Below are 21,245 nucleotides of genomic sequence, written 5' to 3'. Positions count from 1 at the left end.
TGTAGGGAAGTCATTAACCTGCTGTCCTTTCTTTCCCCCCTCCTCTTTGGTTTTGTTTTTTTGTTTTGTGGTAGTCTGACCCTTGGTTATCATTGCAGAACTATGGAGGTGCAATGAGACCCCCACTGAATGCTTTAGGTGGCCCCGGAATGCCTGGAATGAATATGTAAGTAAAAAGAAAAATGCCGCTAAAACATTTCCAAAAAGGGACAATCTTGTTTTACATTAAACCTTATAACATGTAATTAAAAGATCAACCTTTAAAAAATAAACCAGAGTCAAATTGACATCCATCATAAGGCTTATCATGAATGTGTGCTGAACTTCTGGTGGCCCCTCTCACAGCAGATATGTCATGTTCTCTACTATGGATAAAACATAGCAGGAGATCTTGACTATATTGAAAGTCAATTGCAGTTCTGCTTGTAGATTACAACAGAAGAACAATAACTGAAAGCAACCTGTATCTTCATTATGTTTGTGCCAATGGTACTACACCCTAGTATGGATAAGGAAAGGAAGGCATTGGATATGCAGAATGTTAGCGGTGTGGTAAAGATGGGGCAATTGGTGTCTGTCACTGTTACATGTTTCTGGAAGTAAGTGGAATTAAAGATGTAAATAGTTATGCATTTACTTTAGAAGTGTTTGTTATGTTAGTAAGTTAAATATGTCAAATAAAGGGAGCAAGACAGTAACATTGTAATAATATGCTACCTGTCAGACATATAGTTACTTGCTCATTAGTTACCAGAAACAGCTTATTCTTCTTTGGTGATCACTTGTAGCTAAGTAAGATTGTTTTCCATGAATATGGTCTTAACAGTGTGTCTGTAGGTGACTGTGGAGGCCAATTCTGGATCCGCACATCCTCTGCACAGCGGAGACATAAGTTTCCGGGTAGGAGTTGATCACAGTGAGGATTTGCCAAAGGTGCCTTCCTCTTAGCTCGTTTCTCCCTTTTGTCCTGAGTTCGTGCTTCTTCAAAGTCCATTACACCTTGGGTAGAGGCTATTCTCCAATTAGAGCACTTGCAGGCCAGTGTTTCCCAGTTGTCAGTGTTTTTACTACATTTTTTTTAGATTTGTCTTGAGAGTGTCTTTAACCTGTTTTGTTGTCCACCGGCATTACACTTTCTATTAAGTTGGCAATAGAGTAGTTGCTTTGGACGATAATTCACTGGTCAACAACAAATTTGTTGTCTGCGTTTTTTCAGTTGATTTAGGACGAATCTGATGTGCTGAATCCAAAAATCACATTGGTTTTGCTCAGTCAGGTCAAGTTTTTGAGCTATGGCCACATGTCATTTTTTTACGTTTTTGTTCACATGTACGCTTGTGTGGAGCGTTTTAGAAGAAGTTGGTGGGGGTAAAATGCCATGTCGAATAATTGTTTTGATTGGAAATGATTATTTTAATGACAAGAAGTATTCAGGTCCGATAGTTCTGGGTGATTATGTCGAAAAGGGATCAGTTTGAACTCATAAAACCTCTAAATCTTCCATAAATTGGTGTGGCAAAGCATAAAGTTGGGGGATCAAAACTAAGGTAATGGGGCTTGGAGTGCCACAGTATGAACCCAAAGATTGGAGACTGTTCATTGACAGCAGCAAGCGATCACTGAAATGTGTTCTGCTACACAACGGCAACCAGTTTGCCTCTATACCCCTGGCTCACTCGAGTACACTGAAGGAGAACTATGAAGCGGTGAAGTATGTGCTGGAGAAAATTGGTTATGATCAGCATAAGTGGTTTATTTGTGTTGACCTGAAGATGGTGAACTTTTTGTTGGGACAACAGTCTGGCATCACCAAGTACCCATGTTTTCTGTGCATGTGGGATAGTAGGGACCATGCTCAGCATTACACGAAGAAGGACTGGCCTATGCGGGAGGAATTGGTGCCTTGCAAAGAAAGGAGCGTCATCAACGACCCTCTGGTGGACAGAGACAGAATACTCTTCCCACCGCTGCACATCAAGCTTGGCTTAATCAAGCAGTTCACCAAGGCTCTGGACAAGGATGGTGACTGCTTCACTTACTTGTGCCAGGCTTTTCCAGGATTGACCATGGAGAAGTTGAAAGTTGGCATCTTTGACGGTCCTCAGATCCTTCAGTTCATCAGAGATCCAGAGTTCGGAAACTCAATGAACGAAGTGTAACTGGAAGCGTGGAAGGCATTTGTTCTGGTAGTGAAGAACTTTCTTGGCAACAATAAGGCCAGAAACTACGCAGAACTTGTCAACAACATGCTGACTGCTTTCAGAAACCTGGGGTGCAACATGAGCGTCAAGATGCACTACCTATTTTCACATATGGACCGGTTTCCTGAGAACCTGGGTTCTATGAGTGACGAGCAGGGGGAGAGATTCCATCAGGACATGAAAGAGATGGAGACCAGGTATCAGGGTCGCTGGGATGCAGTCATGATGGCTGACTACTGTTGGACTCTGAAGAGAGACCTCCCTGCTGCTGAGCATTCCAGGAGTTCCAAGAAACGGAAGTTCAAGCCCTGAAGTTTGAAAAATGGTGAAGCAACATGCAATTTATGTGAACTTACCTATATCAATGCCCACCATTCAGTTTACAGTAAACCTGACCTGATGGAGAGAAACGGATGCCATTTCCTGATTCAGCAGCAAAAATACCCTAAATCAGTTGTAGAAATCTAGACAACATTCAAAAAGTAAAAAATTGTTGCCCAGTGATCAGGCATCCAAACAACATGACCAGTCCAGTAAGTTGATGCTGACAAATCATTGCTTCGACACTAGTGATCTTTGCTTCTTCCAGTACACTGACATTAGTTTGCCTGTCTTCCCAAGTGATATATAATTTTTTTTGGAGACACCGTTGTTGGAATCTTTTGGGGAGTTGGAGATGGCATTTATAAGTGGTCCATGTTTCACAAACATACAGTAAAGTTGGTGCGTAGTACAATAGCTTTGTAAACAAGCATTTTGGTTTCCCTGTGAATGTCCTGGTCCTCAAACACTCTACACTTCCATTGGGAGAAAGCTGAAGGACTTCCAACAACACAGGAGTGGCAAAGGATGCAAAAGCAAGAGGTGGATGGTATTAGATTAGGTTGTTTTAGAATCGTCTAACTGTCCGGAAACTGTAGCATTAAATTTCCTCCCACCCCCTTTCCCCCCCTAAAATATTCTTTGTCTATCTTTCAATTAGATGGTGTAAGGTTGTGTCTATATTATATTTCTGGGGAAGTCTATATTAGACTAGAGGATGCTACTGGCCTCTATATTAAGAGCAGGATCCAACACTGCACAAAAAGACTTCCACTCTCAGAATTGTATTTCACCTTCCTCTTACCTCTCCTGCAGCTCAAATTATCTTGTGAACTTTTATATTTTAGGGGTCCGGGAGGTGGTAGACCTTGGCCAAACCCTACAAATGCCAATTCTGTAAGTATATATCAAAATGTACTGGAATTTGTAATCCTGTTTTATGCCTTTTGAAAAAAGCAAAAAGCAAAACTTACTGTTAAGTTGTTCATAACTTTATCAACATACCTTCTGGCTCAGGAATACTATCTATATCATTCTGCTCCCATAAGATACACATCCAAGGGCCTTTTCATAAGCTGAATTCAGTACCTGTTGTAGGTCTATTTTCGTCTTCCTTGCATTTAGCTTTTCTATTTCTGTTTCAGGTGGCTTTTGGTGACAAGGCAGTTGGATTACCTTTTTACCCATTCCTTATAATCTTATGACTATCACTACTTTAAAAATAGCCTGTTGTGCTGCTGTGTTAAGTTTATTATGTTTTGATATCTTAATTGTTTGGTGGTGGTTTTTTATTTTGTTAGCTGCCTTTGTTGTTTTTTTATAGAAAGGTGATATAAAATAAGTTGCTACTCCTCATAGTATGAACTCAGCTGTTTTGTTTAACAAAGATTCTTCCATTCTTAATTCTGCTGATTTATACAGAACATTTAAAACCACAAAATGCTTTCTGACAACAATTGCTGCATGGAAAAACCATAATAAAATGTTCATCTTCAGCTTTACTTAATACGATTTAAATAGTGGAAATGGCAGTAGTAAGGTGGCATTTATTTATTTATTTATTTATTTATTTATAGGGCATTTATATATCACTTGATCACTGATATTTTTTTAGCAGTGATTTGCTGACTTGTTCAAAATAAAAATAGAAACTTTTTAAATTTCAAAATGAAGCATTTTTAAAAATAAAAGAATTATATCTCAAAGGGAATAAAGCTCAGTTTTCTTTTCTTTTCTTTTTCAGATACCATACTCTTCTGCGTCACCTGGGAATTATGTAGTGAGTATGCTTGTGTGTGTCCGCTTATATATGTGCAGTCATTAGCATAAATGCTACGTTTCATTTGGGTTAAGAAATGGTTGGCCAGATGTTGAGGAAAACCCATGTGTATTGGTTGAGAAGTGAACAGCTGATCTGTTTTGTATCATTGCGTCTGCTATATATTTGTAGTACATATGTTGATGTTCATTAGTAAAACAGTTAACAGTCTTGCCAAAATTGCCCTGAATGCTGGGTTTTACTTCAGCATATGTTCTCTAACTGGTACAATGCATAGTCTTCAATAATGAAAAAGTAAAAGCAGCTGTTTTGAGGAACACAATTATGAGCTTGAATTTAAGAAATTTCATTTGTATTGAAGGGTCTAAAAAGTATCTAACAGTATAGTCACAAATAAAATTTTGTGAAATATAAGAACATGTTTCACACTTTTTCCGTTCTGTTTTGACTGATTCTATTTTCTTCGCTTAAACTGAGTGGGACTTGAAAACCTGATCTTAAGTGGCAGAATCACCATTGTAATCATCCGAATAATTGGTTTAGGGAATGTAGCTAGATTTTTTATCTAAAACTTCTGTTATTAAATATTTACAACCAGTGATTTTAGAGGATTATTAGAACCATGTCGTAACGATACACAAAGCAGATAGCCATACCGGCACAGATTGAATAGCGTGACTTGGTTATACATCTGACATCCACAATTGCCACCAGCCTCATCCTGCAAAGCAGAATCCAGTAGGGCAGAAAAGGGAGAGAGAAGCCTGGCGTGGCCAGAGAGTTAAAGCTCTGTACCCAGCCCAGTACCAGATGAAGGGGTGTGGGTGTGTGAAAGAGAGGTGTGACCATGCCCACCACTGGGATCACCCCCCCCCAGATGTGGTATTTGCATTAAAAGAAGTTAGCCACCCCTGGTCTAGATAACTGGAGGTAGCAAAAGTGTCAAAATCACAACCTGCTGTGAAACCTTAATATGCTTGTGTGGAAAAAACGTGGTTATCAAGCTTGTCAAATTTACTAGAATATTCAGGTGTGCTCTATATAGAGTGTACAAATTTGAACCTGAATTCACAGTTACAAAGTGGTGACACTTTTGACATGTGAGAGAAATTAGCAATTAAGATGTAAGTACAGTCATACCTCGGGTTACAGACGCTTCAGCTTGCGCGTTTTCGGGTTGCACACCGCGCCGAACCCGGAAGTACTGGAACAGGTTACTTCCGGGTTTCGGTGCTCGCGCATGTGCAGAAACACTAAATCGCGCTTTCCGCAGAAGCACCGAATCATGACATGCACGTGAGCAGACGCAGTGCTGCAGGTTGCGAATGCTGCGGGTTGCGACTGTGCCTCCTGCACAGATCACGTTCGCAACCCGAGCGTCCACTGTAAGTCTGTCTTACTGTCCCGTCCCGTCCCCAGTAGTCAGTAGTGTAATTTGATCCCCAGATGGAATCTGATAAGGAAGGATCCAAATTTCTTGGCTGACCTTTCTAGCTAAGCCAAAACCAAATATTATGGTTGTCTTCTTATCCCCTTTGCTTGCTGATTTAGCTGCCATGTGGCTAATGCACTTGGGATCCTTAACTGATTGGCGTAAGGAAGGCACAGAACTTACATGCCTGACACACACCCTCCCCTCCCAACTTGGTTAAAGTGCCCTTGGTGCTTCTACCAGTCATGGTTCAAGTAAGCTCAGCTGCTAATTTAAAAACAATATAGACATATATTTGCACATAACTGGGGAGTTCCATGTGTATGTAGAAATTGCTCTCTTATTTTTGGATAGCCATGTTTTACTTCCAAATTGATAAGCACTCAACTATCTGAGTGAATGAATGATGAAATAAAATATGTCAATTCTGTCACGTGCAGAAACCCTTCAAAAGCATATTGTTTACTTAAGTCTCTTCAGTGATCCTGACTGCTCTTTTGTTTGTTTATTAATTAAATGGTTTGGTTTGGTTTTTAGGGTCCACCAGGAGGCGGGGGGCCACCGGGAACACCCATCATGCCTAGTCCAGCAGGTATCCCAATTTTAACCAGAAAATGTCAAAGCAATGCAAAATATTTTTTTTAAAATGTACGTCATTTTTTTAAATACTGGAAATGCATGATTTAGGCAACAAATAATTAAAATGCATACACAGGTAAGAGAAATGTATGTAATTTTGCTTAACGTTTCAGCAATCACTTTAGGATTCTGAACCACTTCCATCTTCCTATACATGGATGCAACTTATAATTTTATTAATTATGGAAGACTAACACAGCTTTAGGGACGCGGGTGGCGCTGTGGGTAAAACCTCAGCGCCTAGGACTTGCCGATCGCATGGTCGGCGGTTCGAATCCCCACGGCGGAGTGTGTTCCCGTCGTTCGGTCCCAGCGCCTGCCAACCTAGCACTTCGAAAGCACCTTTGGGTGCAAGTAGATAAATAGGGACCGCTTACCAGTGGGAAGGTAAACGGCGTTCCGTGTGCTGCGCTGGCTCACCAGATGCAGCTTGTCATGCTGGCCACGTGACCCGGAAGTGTCTGCGGACAGCGCTGGCTCCCGGCCTATAGAGTGAGATGAGCGCACAACCCTAGAGTCTGTCAAGACTGGCCTGTATGGGCAGGGGTACCTTTACCTTTACCTTTAACACAGCTTTATGAATCATTCTTTCAAACCTGAATACGTCCCTTTGGTAGAGCATCCACAACAGGCAGAAATTACCAAGAAGGCAAGAACTGTTTGCCTTTGGCCCAGGGCCAAATTGTGTCTGGATGCTTGTTAAATCATAGCTGGTTCTCCTCTGTACCTCTTCAGTTCTTCCATTTTGAAAGGCCAGACTTCTCATTGTCATTGCGTCTTGCACAATAATAATAATAATAATAATAATAATAATAATAATAATAATAATAATTTATTATTTATACCCCGCCCATCTGGCTGGGCCTCCCCAGCCACTCTGGGCGGCTTCCATAAAAACCAAAAATACAGTAAAATATCACACGTTAAAAACTTCCCTGAACAGGGCTGCCTTAAGATGTCTTCTGAATGTCAGGTAGTTGTTTATCTCTTTGACATCTGCTGGAAGGGCGTTCCACAGGGCGGGCGCCACTACCGAGAAGGCCCTCTGCCTGGTTCCCTGTAGCTTTGCTTCTCGCAATGAGGGAACCGCCAGAAGGCCCTCGGCACTGGACCTCAGTGTCCGGGCAGAATGATGGGGGTGGAGACGCTCCTTCAGGTATACTGGACCGAGGCCGTTTAGGGCTTTAAAGGTCAGCACCAACACTTTGAATTGTGCTCGGAAACGTACTGGGAGCCAATGTAGGTCTTTCAAGACCGGTGTTATATGGTCTCGGCGGCCGCCCCCAGTCACCAGTCTAGCTGCTGCATTCTGGATTAGTTGTAGTTTCCGAGTCACCTTCAAAGGTAGCCCCACGTAGAGCGCATTGCAGTAGTCCAAGCGGGAGATAACCAGAGCATGCACCACTCTGGCGAGACAGTCCGCAGGCAGATAGGGTCTCAGCCTACGTACCAGATGGAGCTGGTAAACAGCTGCCCTGGACACAGATTTGACCTGTGCCTCCATGGACAGCTGTGAGTCCAAAATGACTCCCAGGCTGCGCACCTGGTCCTTCAGGGGCACAGTTACCCCATTCAGGACCAGGGAATCCTCCACACCTGCCCGCCTCCTGTCCCCCAAAAACAGTACTTCTGTCTTGTCAGGATTCAACCTCAATCTGTTAGCCGCCATCCATCCTCCAACCGCCTCCAGACACTCACACAGGACCTTCACCGCCCTCACTGGTTCTGATTTAAAAGAGAGGTAGAGCTGGGTATCATCCGCATACTGATGAACACCCAGCCCAAACCTCCTGATGATCTCTCCCAACAAACATTGGGGAAGTGCCTTCTCACGAACCATTAATGGAGCAAGCAAAGCAGATTGGATATTGGTGCCCTTCAGTTTGAATACTAATGGATTCTCATCTGGGTTCAGTTATTTTTCATGTTAAAAGAAGGAAACTGCTGCTGGTCCATGCCTATGCAATATTTGCTCCTGTTTTCCTTTTAACATCTGCAACAAATCCCTTATCAAGCATTTGCTCACAGTCTAGCCAAATGCTGCTTATAAGCAAAATACATTACAGTTGATGTTAACAATAATGTGTACTGTACGTCCAATTTGAGAACAGTTCTGAAATGTGTTCTTCCGTGGCACTGTAAGCATGCCTTGAATTAATAGCTCATTGTGTTCACTGGCTGTTTTCCATTGAAGATGTGTGACCTCCTACATATATTTTTGTTTCAGATTCAACCAACTCTGGAGACAATATGTACACTTTAATGAATGCAGTTCCTCCTGGACCCAACAGACCTAATGTAAATATCAGAAATGAAAACACATATTTAAATTGTGCAGCTTAAACACTAGTGTATGAAACATTATTCTTGTATGTCTTATCTCCCTTTATGTGAAAGAACATGACTTATATACATGCCAACATTGCTCCACTAAATTTTCATTAATATAGAAATGTTTGCAGTGGCTGCTCCAAGGCCATACTCTGATGTAACAATGTTAACATAAATATTGCTTATGTGAGTATCTCTAGTGGTTTAGGTAATTTCCTATATCTCTTTCTAGCTATTTCTAGAGATAATTATTTTTACTGTTTAAATACAATACTGACAGAAATAGAAACAAGATTGTTATTCATATTCCAGTTTTTACCATGCAGTTTATTCTTTACCATAGATTTTTTAAGTGGTGAAAGTTACTTAATAGCATGTAGTATGATGTATTTTAACTTTCTGCAGTTTCCAATGGGACCAGGGTCTGACGGCCCTATGGGTGGATTGGGTGGAATGGATTCACATCATATGAATGGATCATTAGGTAAGAGTGCTACACCTTGACTTCTTAACTCTGTGCTGAGTTCATTTCAGAATGTCTTGTTTTGAATTTCTTCCATTACGTTTTCAAAATTTTCTTTGCAGCCAGGGAAGTTGATTTCTAAATGGCAATTCTCAGGTTTCTAGCAAAAAATACCCTGACATACAAAATATATATTGTCTACTTGGGATTCCTATCGTGCTTTATAAATTAAGTTGCATGTGTTTTAGAAGTTAAAATAAAACTGCACAGGTGGAAAGCCCCAACATGCTATGATTCTGGAGTAAGGTTTCATGATAACATGCCAGGAAATTTAAAAGTCCTGGAAGTTCTCTCCTTAAAGTTAAGGTGAAAATAAAATAAAAACAACAACTGAGGGTTGAGTTACAAAATCAAAATACTGAAAGAACAAGCCAGGGCAGAGTGGGAAAGTCTGTTTATGCGGAGGGGGAGAGCTTTTGCTCATTTGGCAACTGGTGAGGCTGGGTTGTTTTACTTGGGTTGACCACTTCTTCCTCATCCATGATAATGCAACCGGTTTCATACAGAGATGTTGCCACAATACAGCAGACAGACGGTAAACAACTGTGACTTTTGTTGATTTCCCATGAGCAAGGATGTCAAAACAACAACTCCTCTGCTGGTGGTAGCATGCTCTGGGTGTGAATTTGCAAAAAAAAAAAAAAAAAAGTCAAGCAAAATGCAGAAAAATGGCATACATCTTGTTTCAATTTACTCATCTTGGCTGTCCCAACTTGAGCTGTAGCAACTTCACAGAAACACAATAGGTTAAAAAAAGAAAAAGCATATATTATTTTGCAGTATATCATAACCTAAAGGGGAAAAGTTAAATATTCAGTAGAAAAAAATGATTTTTAAAATGTAAAAACATTGGATGATATATTCAGCTAAGCTCTGAGTAGACTGTATGATTTAGATGTTTGTGGAATTATTAACTGTGTACTGGGACTTGACCTGGAGGTATCCTACAACCTCCTTCCTGCCTTACCTTTCTCTGGTCCCTGGGAATCCACCCACTGAGCTCAAGTTGGTACAGCTCAAGCAGGTATGTTTAAAGTTCAACGGACTCTTTCTTGAGAGCACATACACTGTCTCACACAGACTTCACACAACTATATAAAGAAAAAACCAACAAAAGGTTTCTTATATATGCTTCTAATTACATAGTCTACTACTAGAAGTGGTCTCCCAGGGGATAATCCAACACAGAAATAATCCAACAGAGCAAAGCGCCAAAATAATTCCAAAAAGTAATCTACTGGTCAAGGTCAAAAGATTCACCTGCCCTTTATATTCAGTTGTTTGTACTCTAGCACTGGACCTCCTGATAGAATGGTACCTGTAAGATTACTTGATAGGCTCCCTAAGCTCCCCCTTTTGCTTTAACGATGACCTTAGCTGGAACTCCTGGTGTCTGGGTCCTGTACCATTTTTCCAATTCACGCTCTAGCCAACCTGAAATCTTGCCATATTTCCTGATATGATACACCTAGCTTCTTACTATGAAATAGCAAATACCTACACCTCCCATTTCAACCTTTATGTGCCCAAGCCATCGCTGATAACTGATTTTATGCCTAAACTTGCAGCGTCATGCTATTGATAGTGATTTATTGGACCCATTGAAATTGAAAGGCTCGTAATTGTGGCACAATTTAAGGTATTCACGTTTGGAAAAGACTCAGTGATGAAATCCACAACTAAATCTTCATTTTAATTTTAGGCTCAGGAGACATGGACAGTATCTCCAAAGTAAGTATATATTTGATGTTTGGCACTGTTTTTCTCTAAGCAGATTTATTACGGTGGTTAAATACTTAAAAACAAACGAACACCTTGTTTAAAATGAAGTAGTTGTTATTGGATTATCAACACTTTGAGGGCATTATGCAAATGAGATTATCATTTATAGAAGGTTGAAACTAAATCTTGATACGTGTTCCATTAAATGGATTTAGCTTATTGATTTTCCTGAATATAAGGGATTATTTTCCTGATGATCTCTAATCATTTATCCTATTTGTGATCAATGTATTAAACTGCATGTATTCAGTATTGATGATGCAAATAATCCAGACAGCTGCATTAAGTATGTTCAACGCTTTCCCCTTGCCATCCTGAAACTACCAAGTATAACCCCCATCAATATGCCACCTCACAAAGCAGAAGTTAACACCTTTTGGGGGCACATTTTGATTTTTGGTTTGTAGCCAGAGGTGTCTTTAATAGGGGTTCTAAGAGAAACTAGCCATCTATCTATTGGTGGTACACTATGTGAGAGCATACATATATGTGGATGATAGAGGAAGAGGTCTGCTTTGGACCTCATATGGCAAATATAAAATATATGTCAATCACTCGTGAGAATTGAGGCAAGAATACAATGTGGCAGTGCTATGGGTTTTATATTTTCGTCCTTGAATTCTTTCATTTACATAAAACAAGAATGAATTCACACATACAGCATTGGCTCTCCTGTTGTGTTCTTCAAATAGAACTCTCCCAGTAATATGAGCATGAGCAATCAGCCCGGGACCCCTCGAGATGATGGTGAAATGGGTGGAAACTTTCTAAACCCTTTTCAGAGTGAGAGTGTAAGTATTATATTTTATTTTTTGGTTGCTACTGAATAACTTGCACATGTTTATATTACTTTCAGTCCTTTAGAAAGCTTACAATCATGGCAATCAAACAAATTTGAACATAGCGCACATCAGATGTTTTTCAGAAGAGAATCCAGACTTTGGCTGTTAGGACCTTTTTCTTTTAAAAGCTTGTTATTTCCTGGAGACGTTTTAGGCCATTGTTGTTCCACCATCTACTTGAAGTAAATATTTTTATTTTTTTTTGCAAATTTTCCTGCAGTTTATTGTTGTGATGCATTTAAAGAAAAGATTGAAAATGGATTTTTGCAACCCATCCATTTAGATTTTGAGACGATAACTTTCACACAGTTGGCCTAGTTTATTTGGGATATGAAGGCCAAAGATGACTAGAAAAGATCCATAAAATACTGAAATAGTGAAAGCATCATGCAAATGGCATACACAGGAACATGAAAAATGTGTATAATATGTGAAGATTGTAGTATAGATTCTGCTTATGGATAAAATGGTTTTATGAAGCTTAAAATATAGACCTATCTTTTGTATATTATACACCCACACACCAATTTTTAGCCTGTTATCAGGTATTGTGCTAGGATCACCGTGCTTTGGCAATTCTGACAAATTAGCTGTTTTTTTTACTTCCTTCTTTCCATAAGTAGAGATTGTCTTGTTGATGATTTTGCAGGAAATGGTATAATGCTAGCATGGCTGTTCTCAAAAAGTTCCAATCTGTTTCTTCAACATTTTTCTGAACTTGTATACAAAATTTATTGAAAAGGGCTGAATTTGTAGTGAAGAATATATGGACCTGTCTGATACCCTGTTATCAGCAAAGGAATACAGACCAGTGTCACAAAGCAACAGATAATTTTCAAGCTCTTAAGTATTATTTGAAAGGGACCAAAAAAAACCATTGTTTCGGTGCAAACAGATTTGTTGTGATTGTGGTGACAGTTTTGAAAACTGCTTTACACTGCATTTGAAAGTATGAAGATTGGCTATATGAAGATTTGCAACCTATATAGGCAAGGATACCATTAAGTAAAAGTGTCCCTACCATGCTGTGCCTTTGGGTTCAGTAACAGAATGAAGATGTGACCATGGTGAATATGATATACATTTCCTCACATACAGTGTGTTGCCAAAGACTACCAGATATCTATATTGATAAACTGATGTCAGTTTTTATGAGAAGACGATGTCAACCCATAATGCTCTATAGTCAACATGGTGTCCCTTCTAGATGCCTGGCCACACTCCCATCAGTCCCAGCCATCATGGCCTCTGATCACAGATGATGGCAGTTGTAGCTTACCATGGTTGTGGTCCTTGCTCTTCTACCCCACAAATTATTAGGCTACTATGATGAAGCACACTTTGATGGGCAGGATTAGTGTTCTTTCCCGTCGTGGGCATGCTGGATATGAGGAAAATAGACTTGCTACTGCTTGGATTAGTAGACTTTAGTACATGAAGGCAGTGCACTATAGCAGTGAGCAGATTAACTCTTAAACAGTGAGTTGTTCTTCCATTGTCATTCAGCTGTTCCACAGAGTCATGAAAATGTCATTGACAGAGGCAGATAATCCTATAATTCAGAATGAAATATATTGATAGTTGGGTTAGGATGGTTTGAGTTTTAAATAAGTAAACAGGTAAATATGTATTCCTGGGCATATTGTATTCCTGGGAGCACTTCATTCATGCTGGAAAATTGCTGCAGCTGACCAACCCTTTGGATTGGAGAGCAGTGGAAGACACACTATGCAGCAAAGAAACGGGCATGGGCTTGGATAGGATACTGCCTGGCTGTTTTGAGTTGCAAGGGGGAAAGGTGGGATATAAATATATAACTATAATGTAAGAACGGAATTAACTGTAATAAACACTTTGTTCCATTTTTATCCCACTTTCCAGCAAACCTTTATCCCAAAGCAGTTTACAATAATAAAAAAATCTAATTAAAAACACAATAGGGTGTGGGGGGGTATGTCTTTTCCTTTAGACCTAATTATTAAACAGTTGTACACCGATAGGATGCCATAGTGATATCCTTGGATAATTAGCTGTTCATGTTTCTTCCTGTTCCTATTTTGTTGCAAATTAAAATAAACTTCCCTTGAGACACTAAAACATGAACTATAACCTTGTTGTGTGTGCGCTATTTTTGTACATGCTCTGAGTGTGCTGTTCCATTTTTTCTCTCTCTTAACATTACTGCATTGCCAAGTAATGCTCTTTTCCCATGAGAACATAGGCGGTTGTCACTTATTATAAACAATATTTTCAAATATGCATTTGTTTACTTTCTACTATTAGTGGAGAAAAAAGTGGACCACATATCTGCAAAGAACCACAAATACTTCTACATTATTACTGCTGGTTGCTGAATTATTTTTAATTTTTTTGAATTTAATATTTGCTTATGTGATTTTATTGTTTAGATAAAATTATTTTTGAGATGCTACTACTGATAGGCAACAGGGATGCATAATGCTTTGCCAAATAAACATTAACTCAATGCAGATATGACTGATTAGCTAAATGGTGTATAATAAGGAGAATTGTAGATAAAATTCATAAATAATTTTATCCATAGGCTACACCTTTTTCATATGGCTATAAGTGGTTTTTCCTTTGTTTTATTTTGTTTCTTGCATGATGCTTCCACTAGCTTGTCTATTTCATTGTGGATCTCTTCCAATCATTTAAAACCTTCTTGCCCCCTAAATATGGCAAAAATTATGAGTTATATTCCAAACTCTTCAAACAACATGATATAAATTTTTTGTTTAGGTCTGTTCATTGAAATGCATCCCAACACTAGACTCTAACTTTTAGCCAATGGACATCAAGGCTATTGGCTACCTAAATCAACTGAAAAAAAGTCATTCTGAAATGGCTGAATTAAAATACGTTCCTGAGCACATTTGTGTTAGTCTTTTAGGGTAATGATAAACAATAATGCCCTCTAGTGTTCATTCACCTATTGCACTGAAGGTAGATATTTTCATGAGTCTTCAAAATATGCTCATACTCCATTCTTTAAGGTTAGATTTTGAACTCGTAATGAATCCTATATTTTTAAAAATCAGTTATGCTGACCAAGTTGATGGTTTTGCTCCAATTGGAATTAAAGGATCCCGGAAACACCAATTGGAACTATTTATGCTGAAGATGAATTTGATATACTTGCTACTTTGTTTGAATCAAGAGACCTAAATTTGCCCTAATTCAAGCAAAGTTTCATATTTCCAGAACTATTGTATGCTTTTTCATTGGGTGTCTGTCACAAATATGCCATTGTATGAATTAGCAGTGAGAAAAATATCACTACAATTATTATTTTTTACAAGGTGTAGTTATTCAAAAATGAATAAAACCGGCTTAATGTAAAATCTGAGTTGTATCCAGCAGTGCCACTCAAGCTTATGGTAAAATTTCCATCAGCTGAATGGGAAGGGGAACAGTAATTATATTGGATATATTATTTTGCCCACTATTATAAGTTCCCTTGATACTACTACCCACTGACTTTCTACTTGGCTGATTTTAAGGATCTTAGTCCTGCTATACAGTAAATGAAGCTGAGGAAAACTTAGGAGCTTTTTTATGTGGATATTTAAAATCATTCTACAGTGTGACCTTACGTGTCACTGAAAATTTTACCAAGTCTTTGAGATGCAGCTGAATAGAAATCCAATTAAAAGGTTGTTTAAAAGACTTTCTCTGCATAGCTATCAAACATTTGCTAACCTACTGATATCCGAGCACACTGATATCTCTGTTGCTTTCAGTGTAGCCATTAAGTATTGAAACCAGCTTTGTTGAGTTGCAACATCTATAGGAGTTCTGCCTAAAACTAAATACTGGACTTGATGTGGCATTTCAATTCACTTGGCACTTAAAACATTTAACTCTTTAGCAATGTGATTATGGGTGTCAGATTCAAGTGCTATGAATAAATACTGTGTTGCAACGCATGTGCACTAGTCCAGATTCTGTGATGAAGTATGTGCGTATTAAACAAAAGCCAAAGTGTGTTTCTGAAATAATGCCAAATGAATATGGTTAATTATCGTCAACTGGTGCCCTAATGCTGTTAGGAGTATCCTACTCTCATGTAGGACCTTGGCAGAGACACATGCCCAACTGGCATGTTCTCTCCCTCCTGGTCAACTGTTCAGGAGCTTCAAAAGCTTTCTTCTGCCCGAACATCACATTGACTAATGCCAAAAGGCATTAGCACACTCAGGGATCCGCAGAGTATTCACAGTTTGCGTAACAGAACCAATAGCACAGCATATAATACACTCGGAGCATTCTGATTTAGCTTCTGCCTCTTTCTCATCAGACAGCAAAGAGAGAAAACAAAGGACAATAGTCCCACTTCACGGAACACAGTAACACAAACATCCTGTCTCTGTCACTTCCCACACTGTGGAATGAAAACATACACCATCATGTGATAGACAACAATCTCATGACTGCAAACATGGGGAATGAATTTCTAACAAATACATGGACAGCTTGTGCCCTCTCTATATGTTGTGAACTACAACTCTGATCAGCCCCAGCCAGCTTGGGTCAGGGATGATGGAAGTTACAGTCCAAAACATCGGGGGGGGGGGAGGTACCACATCAGCTCTTCTTGTCACAAAGAAAGAAAATAACGCTATGTGCCAAAAAGTGTTTTATGAAGTGCTGAACACAATTTTCCATAAAGTTTATAGAGATCAAAACTCTGATTCTTATCATCAGCCCTCATTCACACAAATGCTATCTTGCTAGTCTGCAAGTTCTTGTGTTTTTCTTTAAGGAATCTACCCAATTACAGATTTGTAAGTTTGATAGTTGCTTCTATGGTAGCAGAGTGTTTTGTCTTACCAGAGACTACTTACTTATATGGCTTCTGATACTATGGTAGGTAAGATATCTATATCTCTGTTAATTAGGAAGCTAGAAGTATGCACATGAGCACCGCATGAAATCATGACTAGAGTCATGAGAAACTTGCATTCAGGTCTCACTATTAGTGGATTGGTGAATTGAGTTGCTGCTAAAATGTGAATTCCTATTTTTCAGTATTCCCCCAGCATGACAATGAGTGTGTGATCCATTATCAAGTCTCTTCATGAAGGCTGCACTGAGTTGGCCCTCTCCAGAGAGCTACTAAAGAAGAAAAATTACTCATCCCTGTGTACAGTTTAACAGAAACAATCTCAGCCACAATTGGACCCACCATTCCCCCCACCCCAACCATCTTTCCAGTTTTGTGAAGAAAGTGGGTCCTGGTCTGGTTTCAGCAACTGTGTGGCACATCAGAGCTGCCCAAGACTGAACTGAACTGCAAACAGTTATCTGTGTATGTATATGTAGGGATAGGTGTATTATGTATGTGTGTGTTACAGAAACATAGATATGCGCACATACATATATAGACCTGCAGGACGTTGTAAAATATTATCACATGACATCTTAAGTAGAAATAAGAAATAGGGACTTTTATTCCATCTTTTTTCATGTTTACATTTTAACTATTAAAAGAACTGCTTCCCTCTCCCCATCTGAACTGTTCCGTGCTGTTTATATCACTGCTTTGTAAGTTATTTTTTTAAAAAGATCTCGGATAAGTTCTGTTTTTTGTCAATGTCTGCCATCATGGATAGGAATAAAACTGCTTTTAAGAGGGCTCTCTCTCATAAGGTTGTGTTTGATACCAATAACATGTGAATTGAAAACTACACTATCTCAAGAAACTGAAGAAACACATTAATCTTGCTTAACAAGTAAAACTTGTCCTTTGCCTAAAAAGTGAGAGAAAAGAAAATAGAAGGGGTTCTTTTCTTGTTTCTTCGAAGAAGCCTAATACTGCGATCCTAAAGATATTTGCATGGTAATAAGCTCCACTGAGATAAGTCAGATTTACTTCTGGTAATGTTGAGGATCAGGGTGCAAATCCTTCAATATTTGTTTTCAAGGGAAGTCTGAGTATATCTCAACTTCTTTATCTATGCAGAGAAATACAACATTACTGTGTTGGGCTCTGGTTTGATTGCTGTAGCATCCAGCAATAAAAGTGGCAGGTTTTGACTTTCTGCCTTTTGAAAAAATAAAAGCTATTTAGTATGATCTTCCATAGATGTAGTAATAGATTTTTTTTTCCAGTTATAGATTCTATTCTAAGGCATGCTTTTTCTAACAGTCCACAATTGTCTGCTGGGATGACTGACACCCTAACTCCCAATTACCTGTTATAAGTTAAAGGCCTATTAACCTTGTGTTGGGAGGGGAGGAAAGTTTCTTGCCCTTCTTCAATGGCCCTTCAATCTCTCTTCTTCCTTACCCACTATCTGCAATTTCCCGTTATCTATAATCTCATCAGACTTCTTCCAATGTTTCTGAGACCATACAAATATTCAGATTACTTCATTTAAATGTAGCATCTTAAAGAGTAGCATCCTAAATGTAGCATCCTAAATACTTATAAATTTATTATGCAATAAGCTTTTGTGGACTAGAAAAAGTTTATGTCATAATAAATTTGTTAAGTCTCTAGTGTTTTTCAGGACAAAAACAAACAGCAAACTTGGTTACCCCTTTGGAATGCAAGTCAGATTCCTTCGACTATCATTAAGGCCCAAATGACAGAGGAATTGCAACATGCAACACACAGGAAGAGAGAGCAAAAGTAAAAGGAAGTTGTGAGAATTGTCTCCATCCCCTTCTATCCTCTGGAAGCCTCCTTTGGATCAAATAACCTTCCATGAATGGAAGGAGAACATAGATCCCAAGTACGTCATGTTTTCATCTACTCTGTGCCTAATTTTTCCTCTTCTGTTTGCACACTTCCCCAGTAAACCACATACATTAAGAGCTAATAATGTTGTATACAACATCTAAAGACACTGCTATCTATAAATTTGTGTTTTTGTCTGAATTGTCTTCTACTCCCTATTAAGTCTTTATAGAGGCTGGTAATATAGAAGAGAAAATTGAAATAGGAAATTGTTTTCCAAATATTGGTTTCTTTCTAACATGCTAAGCATCCAGTTATACTGTGTCTTATAGTCATATGCAAGCCTTAAAGCCAAGCCCCCACCCTGCCTTTGCCCCAGATAAAGAAATGTATGTTTAGGCTAATTAAGACACGAATACTTTCTTCTGTGGGAATGCCAATAGAATTGTTTTAGCACAGGTCTGCATATGGAAATTTTTCACACAGTAACTGATTAATCATATGGATTTTTTTAAAAAGAGGAAGGTGGGTAGTTAAAAGAGCACCTTCCTTTTTTTCATCCTGCTTATACTTGTAAATCGTTCCTGAATAAACTCATATGAATTCATGTCTGTGCCTCTCTAGGTATCCTTTAAAAAAAGCTGTAGAGTTCTAGCTACACTTGTAATCAAATATAGTCTACCTTTTGAAAACAGCGATAAATGTTTAAAACAGAGCTTTTTCTAATCCAGATCTTAATTATTTGCAGGCTTTTAAAATGCCAGATACAGACAGAGTATCAGGTAATGGAGACAGAATAACAGAAGTAGACAAGTGAATCATTTTGGGTGGGCTCTATGTGTATAAACTGTTGAAAATGAGTTTAAAATATTTTATTTGTAATTAGCATGGGGATGGTCTGAAGGTGAACATTCTCTCTCCCCTTCCCCCCCATCTCCTGCTGAACTATCTTTAATGTTCATAAAATGAGTTGTTTCTAATTTACAATGCTTCTTCTGCCAGCACTTGCCAAGTAATATGTCTCAGCCAAATCTGGATAAACAGTTGCATAAGAGTAAACCCCTAGCACAGTTCCTTCAAGCTTTTGTTTCTGTGTCACATTTGCCAAACTTATATCAGGAAGCCTATTCATTTTCATCTGTTTTTTTGTTTTTGTTTTTTCCCTTTTCATGGTTGTCAGCTGAACATTTTCTTGCTACTTTCCTGGCTGATTTGGTATATACCCCAATTTCCTTCTCATCTATACATTGGGTCCTGGTTGAAAGTATTGTTGCCAGCATAACTGGCATCCTATAGGCACCTTTTTTAGATGTCATTTAACATCCATAATGGACACAGCATTTGCCAATTGAGTTTTTTAAAAAAATAAAAGGAAAGGAAAATAATTTAACACCAATTTAAACATATGGATCAAAATCCCCCTACAGTTGGTCATTAAGGACACCATACATCAAATAATGGTTTGACACTTTGGAAATGAGCCTTATGCTCAGCACCCCCTTCCACCCTTCATGTACAATCCTGGTTGGCAAACCATAGTCTGCCAGTTTGAATGTAATGGCCAGCTATGGTTTCCTGCAAACCAGGAAATAACCCATCAAGCAGAACATGCAGAAAGGGAGAAGTAAGCACAGAAACATCAAACCATGTTTGGTGTTGCGTGTGAAATGACCCCACTGAAAGCAACGGGGATTAAATTAGTTACTGACTATAGCAAGATTGAGGCTATTTGTAAGATCAAATTGGGTGTTTTGTATCCTTATGGATAACAACCTAGAATCTTTGCATCAAAAAGAGAAGTTGGTTAAAAGTCTATCATCACTGTGATTATCTGCCAACATGGATGTAAGTGAGGCTATGGAGTTAGATGGATTTGATGAGGGAGTAGTTACTGTTAAGTTGTACCTTTCATTTGTGCCCTCATTTCGCCTTGGTATCCCAAGTTTTAGCCAGTAACTATTGCACTGACTCTTCCTGAGTCCTTTAAATAATTCAAGTATTGTCAATTTGTACCCTGACTGCTATTTTCAAGAAATACAGAAATGTTTATGAGGGGATTTGGCATGCAACATTCAAGAATACCACCAAGCTCATGCTTAATGCTTCAGAAAGCTGTCTTGATTTAATTAATTGAAAGTCACAATACAATTTCAGCAGCAGCTTAAATATAGTCTGAATTGTTAAGGGTTACTTTGATAAATACTGGGTAAAAGGTAAAGGTCCAGTCAAAGGCGACTATGGGGTGCGGTGCTCATCTCGCTTTTCAGGCCGAGGGAGCCAGCGTTTGCCCACAGACAGCTTTCTGAATCATGTGGCCAGCATGACTAAACCGCTTCTGGCACAACAGAACACTGTGACAGAACCCAGAGTGCACGGAAACACTGTTTACCTTCCCGCCATAGCAGTACCTATTTATCTACTTGCACTGGTGTGCGTTCGAACTGCTAGGTTGGCAGAAGCTGGGAAAGAGCAACAGGAGCTCACCCTGTCGTGTGGATTTTTTGCCAACCTTCTGATTGGCAAGCCCAAGAGGATCAGTGGCTTAGACCACAGCGCCACCCGCTCCCCTCAAATGCTAAGTATTATGCAGAGTCTTGTGGTATAATATATCACTTTCCTTTAAATAAGCTGAAATTCGGGGCAAATATAACAGATCAAATTTTATAAAGTGTCTCAATTTGATTTCAAAGA

General features: G+C 39.0%; 1 protein-coding gene across 10 annotated transcripts in view; it reads left to right on the top strand.

The window, feature by feature from the left end:
* Positions 1 to 19,161, top strand: part of SSBP2 (single stranded DNA binding protein 2) — a 116,244-nt gene extending 97,083 nt beyond the window's left edge. For 7 of the 10 annotated variants that reach the window (XM_053409226.1, XM_053409222.1, XM_053409229.1 and 4 more), the window contains 9 exons: positions 75 to 166; positions 3,371 to 3,419; positions 4,267 to 4,302; positions 6,272 to 6,326; positions 8,601 to 8,671; positions 9,110 to 9,188; positions 10,930 to 10,958; positions 11,702 to 11,800; positions 16,901 to 19,161. In XM_053409226.1, coding sequence (XP_053265201.1) covers positions 75 to 166; positions 3,371 to 3,419; positions 4,267 to 4,302; positions 6,272 to 6,326; positions 8,601 to 8,671; positions 9,110 to 9,188; positions 10,930 to 10,958; positions 11,702 to 11,800; positions 16,901 to 16,930 — 540 coding nt within the window. In that variant the 3' untranslated portion in view covers positions 16,931 to 19,161. The remainder of the gene's footprint in view (positions 1 to 74; positions 167 to 3,370; positions 3,420 to 4,266; positions 4,303 to 6,271; positions 6,327 to 8,600; positions 8,672 to 9,109; positions 9,189 to 10,929; positions 10,959 to 11,701; positions 11,801 to 16,900) is intronic. The other 3 variants (XM_053409223.1, XM_053409230.1, XM_053409227.1) reach the window with 1 other exon arrangement.
* Positions 19,162 to 21,245: the final 2,084 nt, after the last annotated feature.

This window comes from Podarcis raffonei, chromosome 11 (assembly GCF_027172205.1).
Source record: "Podarcis raffonei isolate rPodRaf1 chromosome 11, rPodRaf1.pri, whole genome shotgun sequence".
NCBI classification, from domain to species: domain Eukaryota; kingdom Metazoa; phylum Chordata; class Lepidosauria; order Squamata; family Lacertidae; genus Podarcis; species Podarcis raffonei.
The sequence above is the reverse complement of the archived record's forward strand: the minus strand, read 5'-3'. Positions and strand labels throughout refer to the sequence as shown.